At 13.3% G+C, this 5,249-nt stretch overlaps 1 protein-coding gene across 1 annotated transcript, besides 10 other annotated features; it reads left to right on the top strand. All coding sequences in view use genetic code 6, as the record gives it.

The window, feature by feature from the left end:
- Positions 1-467: 467 nt before the first annotated feature.
- Positions 468-522: a microsatellite.
- Positions 523-1,309: 787 nt separating this feature from the next.
- Positions 1,310-1,356: a microsatellite.
- Positions 1,313-1,355: a microsatellite.
- Positions 1,357-1,377: 21 nt separating the features above from the next.
- Positions 1,378-1,403: a microsatellite.
- A 1,511-nt stretch (positions 1,404-2,914) lies between these two features.
- Positions 2,915-2,962: a microsatellite.
- Positions 2,963-3,041: 79 nt separating this feature from the next.
- Positions 3,042-3,111: a microsatellite.
- Positions 3,112-3,411: 300 nt separating this feature from the next.
- Positions 3,412-3,474: a microsatellite.
- Positions 3,475-4,564: 1,090 nt separating this feature from the next.
- On the top strand, positions 4,565-5,249 carry IMG5_084910 (lsm5 protein, putative; the record flags this gene model as incomplete). Its single annotated transcript, XM_004035830.1, has 5 exons — positions 4,565-4,593; positions 4,647-4,742; positions 4,807-4,834; positions 4,888-4,960; positions 5,116-5,249. Coding segments are annotated over 5 exons (252 nt in total), but the record flags the coding sequence as incomplete, so codon positions are not given.
- Positions 4,979-5,049: a microsatellite.
- Positions 4,980-5,102: a microsatellite.
- Positions 5,034-5,098: a microsatellite.

Raw genomic sequence — 5,249 nt, 5'->3', positions numbered from 1 at the left:
TTTTAGATTAATATTTAAATTAATAATATTTTCTTTTACTAAATTAATTTTAAAATACTATTTCTTTTTAATAAAATTGTTAAAAAAATTAATATTAATTATATTATTTTTTAAATATAAATCTTTATATATTTTTACACATATTTCTTATTAAGCCTCAAAATTACGATAAGAATAGATATATTTATATTTCTTAATCATAAATAGTTTTTTCGTCTTATAATTATATTTCAGAAAATGCAATTTTATATTCTTTTAGGGTAGTACCTTTTCTTAAATCTTATTTTGAACGCTTTATTGAAATAGATGTATGTAAATAATCATTTGAATTTAATGTTCCAAGTTGATTTTTTTGAAAAGTTAAAACACTTATAAATTATTAAAATGTTTTTAAATAAATAATAAAAAAAATATTATTAAAAAAAATAATTTTTTTTTCATTTATATTATTAATCCACAAATTAATAAAATAATTAATATATAAATAATATATATATATAAATATATACATTTCATAAATAAGTACATAAAAATAAATTAAAAAAATGATAAAAAATAAATTGTAATAAAAACTTTTACCAAATCCAGAACTTTTATCTCTGTCTGAATTAAAAGAAATTTCTTATGCTTAATTAATAAAGATATAACAAAATAACAACACTTTAACACAAATATTTAATTTAGAAAATTCTTAAATCCAAAAATAAATACAATACCAACTTTCAAATATGAAAAAAGATTTAGAATAATTATAGACTTATATAAAAATTCTCACGTAAAAATACAAAACACAATAAATGAAAAAAGAAATCTAAGAAATAAAATAAAAATCGGAAAAAGAAATTGAAAGATTTGGTATTTTAATGAGAAATTTAGCTAATAAATCATTCACTTTATTAGATAATAGCAATAATAACGAAATCTCGAATTCAAATTATTTAGTTGAAGATAATGAAAACACAATAAACTATGATATTAAAAAAAATCATATTAGTTTTGCGGAAAATCCAGATCTTGAATAGTAACTATTAGACGAAAGACAAGTTGTTTACAATAAAATAGAAACTGATATTTATTATATGAATAATATTATGCAAGATATGAATAAAATGGTTATTGAATAAGGGGAAAAATTAGATATAGTTGAAGAAAATACAGCCGCAGTATGTAATGAAGTAAAAGAAACAAATAAATAATTAAAATAGGCTGAAATTTAATAATAAAATGCAAAAAAAAATATTTTATTTTACTAATGATTATTCTTTTAATAATAGCAGTAGTTTTAATATTAGTTTTTTTGATTAAATGAATATTTTTATTTTTATGTATATTTTTTTTTTATATATTTTTTTTTTAAATACATAAAAATAATAAAAAATGTATATGTATATGTATATGTATATTCATATGTTTATATAAATATTTTATATACAAAATTTATTTTATATAATTTTATTTTATATGTATTTTTAAAATTAATTTAAAATTTAATTTCATATATATATATTGTTATAAATTTTTTAAAAAATGTTTAAAATAATTTTTTTTATTATTATTTTATAAAAAATATTTTTTTTCGAAAAATTTATCATTTTTTTTTTAACCAGTGTTTAGCATAATATCAAGTTTTTTATTTAATTCTTTTTATCTAATATTTAAATTTTCTTAAAATTATTCTTCTATTATTTTTATTTTTTAATCTACAATTTCTCTTATTTTATATACATCTTCATTTTATTATATGTTTTTATCTTATCCATCAGTTTTATTATATTCTTCTATAAAATCTTGATTATTTTTATTGGATTTTACTTATTCCTATATTTATATTTGAAATATATATTCATAAATTTATATTAATAGCATATAAATTTTTATAACTAAATATGTATTATTACATTTATATTTTTAAAAACTATATTTTTAATGAATTTATTTATCAATTTATAAATATTTAATTTTTATATATATATTTATTATATTTTACATATTCTAATAATTCATCTTCATCTTCTTAAACTTCAATTTTTATTTATCCCATATATAAAGCCTCATTTAAGGGAGGAACATAAATAGGATAATCAACATAAATATTAATTTATATTTCTTCGTTTTTTTTTTATTATTAAGGCAATATTTATATAGTTCGAAATTACTAAAATAACTTTCTTAAACAAATTATATTATTTTTTTTATTTAATTTTAATCAAATATCTATATATAATTTGGTGGCTCATCTTTAGAATGCTTTATTATCCAATATTTGAAGTTTTCAAGGTCTCTTTAGATATTTTTATTGTTGTTTTCTTCAATTTATACAATATTCTTTTAATTTTCTTAATTTGAATTTCCTTATTTTTATTCCTATAATAAATTATTTGTGGCTTATAAATTTACGTTTGAATAATTTTAATACAAAAATTAATAATCTTTATTATCATTAATTAATAATATCCAACTATTTTTTTAAAAAATAAATATAAATAATTTAAATATAAAAAAAGAAAAACAATATATTTAATAATATGGCTCCTTTATAATTATCAAGGCATAATTTTTCTTTAATAAAAATTAAATTATATAAATGAAATTCAGCAATAATATTGATTTCCATGCTTTCAAAATTTTTTAAATGCCTAATCTTTTTAAAAAATCATTTAAAAGATCTAAAATTGATGTTTTTGGTTTTTCATAAGCCCATATTTTTTATATTGATTCTTCACTAAACATCATTTAAAGGCCTGTAGAAAGTACTTGCCAATTGGGTTTATTTTCCTCAACTTTATCTATATTTTATAATGTTGGTTTTTTAATAATTTATATTAATGTGTTTTAGGAAGATTGGTTTTTCTATTTATTTTCAATTTATGGTAAGTTTGTATTGCTTTTTTATTGTGTCTATACTTTTTTCATGATTTCTTATTAATTTTTAAATTATTTTTATAAATTATTTAAACTATTTATTGTTTCTTTTTTTTTTTAAACAAATAAATAAATGTAAAACTTTTTATTTTTGTTAATATAATATTTTTATTTTTATTTTATTTTTTTAAAAAAAAATATTTATAAATAATAAATTATTTTAATTAAAAAAAATATATATATAATAATTAAAATATTCGTAAATTATATTTAAAAAAAATAATTAATAAATTAAACATTTTATATTTTATAAAAATTAAATAAAAAACATATCTTATATTTATTTATATATTAATTATTTCTATTATTTATTATTTTGTTAATTAATATTATAATATATTTATATATTCAGCTTATTTTTCCTATAGGAAATAATATCGAATTTTATTTTAGTTTAAAAAAAGTAAATAATTTATAATTTATCTATCTCTTGTATTAAAATTTAATTTAGCTTTTAATAGATCAAAGCATAAATCTTCTGAATTTTTATATAATTTAATAATATAAAGAGTTTATAATTAAATTATAGAGAATCTTATAATTTAAAATATAATTAAATTTATTTTATAATTTATCAATGAATTTATGTATTTATTTAAATATTTTTTTATAATTAAACAAAATCTTATTTTATTTTCAATCCATAATTTTTGTTATACTGAAAAAAAAAAATTATTATTCACTCAAGGCATAATAATTTCAATCATTTTATAATTTATTTAATCTATTTTTGAAAAATTTTTAGTTTTTTTTAATATTAATTTTTCTTTCTTTTGTATATTTATATAAATTTAAAGTGATGATCATAAATTTTTATAGTTTCAACAAGAAATAGGTTATTTTTCTATGAAATAAATTAATTGTTTGTTGATATCGTCAACAAATCTTAGGAACTTTTCAATATTAATTATTTATATTTTTTTCAAATCAGTTTCTGAATGAAATTTAAAAGATATTAAACCAAAGATTTTTGTAATATTTATTTAGAAGAATTATGTTATTTATTTATTATATATCAGAATACATTATTTTATAAAATCTTAATATGTATTTATTAATTATAGAAAACATTGATATAATAATTATAAAAACATATCATTTATATTTTATTAAAAACAATAAAAATAAATATGCTTAAAAATAAGTATATATATAGTATTTAAGAATATGTTTCAATTTATAAAATATAAGATTTAAAATATTATATTATGAAATATTTATACTATTAAAAATGATTAAAATAAAATTTATATTAGTTAGAAAACATTAAAAATATATATAATTAACAATCAAAAAAATGTATATTTTAGTAATTAAATATATCAAAAAAGTATGAAAAAAAAATATATAATTAAACTATAAATTTTTGTATATACTTGTTAACAAATAAAATTCATTTTAAATATTATATGATCTTATATATAACAATACAACATTTATTATAAAATAAAAATAAAAAATAAAAATGTATTTAATTAATTTATTTAGAATAAAAATAATATGTTATTTAATTTTTATATATATTAATTAATATATTAAAAAATAAAATAAATATTATTATTTATATAAAATATCAATTTTTAGGCTAAAAATTTTAATATAAAAATATTTTTATAAATCTATAATTATTTATTAAAAAAATGTCTGGAAACGATACTATTCTTCCTTTAGGTTTATTTTAAAAATTTATTAAAAATAAGTTTTATAATAAAAAACTTAAATAGAATTAATAGATAAATGTATTGGCCATAAAATTTGGATTTTATTGAAAAATAATAAAGAAGTAGTAGGAACATTAAGAGGATTTGACGATTTTTTCAGTTCAAAAATTTACAATATAAAAATAAATAAAAAATATATATTTTAAATTAAACACAATCATAGATATGGTTTTAGATGAAGCAAAAGAATAGTATATGAATAAATTAAAAAAAAATTAATTTTTTTATATTATATACTAAAAAGTTAATTTTAAAATGGAATTAAAAATCAAACTAATATAGATTCTATATTATTAAATGGAGCTCACATAACTCTAGTAATTAATATAAAATAAATATATATATATATATATATATATTTATATTTATATATATATATATATATATACATATTTTATTTATATATTTTTATTTTATATATTTATTTATATTTAATTGTATTTTTTTTTATATATATATCAAATTATTATAGATTGTACCAGGTGGAGAACCTATATGAATATATTTTATGTTATTTACTCTTTTTAATATATAAATAATTATTTTTATATATTTCTTAATAAAATATATGTTTTTATTCAAATCAATAATTTTTTTTTTTATATA

Source organism: Ichthyophthirius multifiliis (genome assembly GCF_000220395.1).
Source record: "Ichthyophthirius multifiliis unplaced genomic scaffold scaff_1120509250615, whole genome shotgun sequence".
Lineage (NCBI taxonomy): Eukaryota > Ciliophora > Oligohymenophorea > Hymenostomatida > Ichthyophthirius > Ichthyophthirius multifiliis.
The sequence above is the reverse complement of the archived record's forward strand: the minus strand, read 5'-3'. Positions and strand labels throughout refer to the sequence as shown.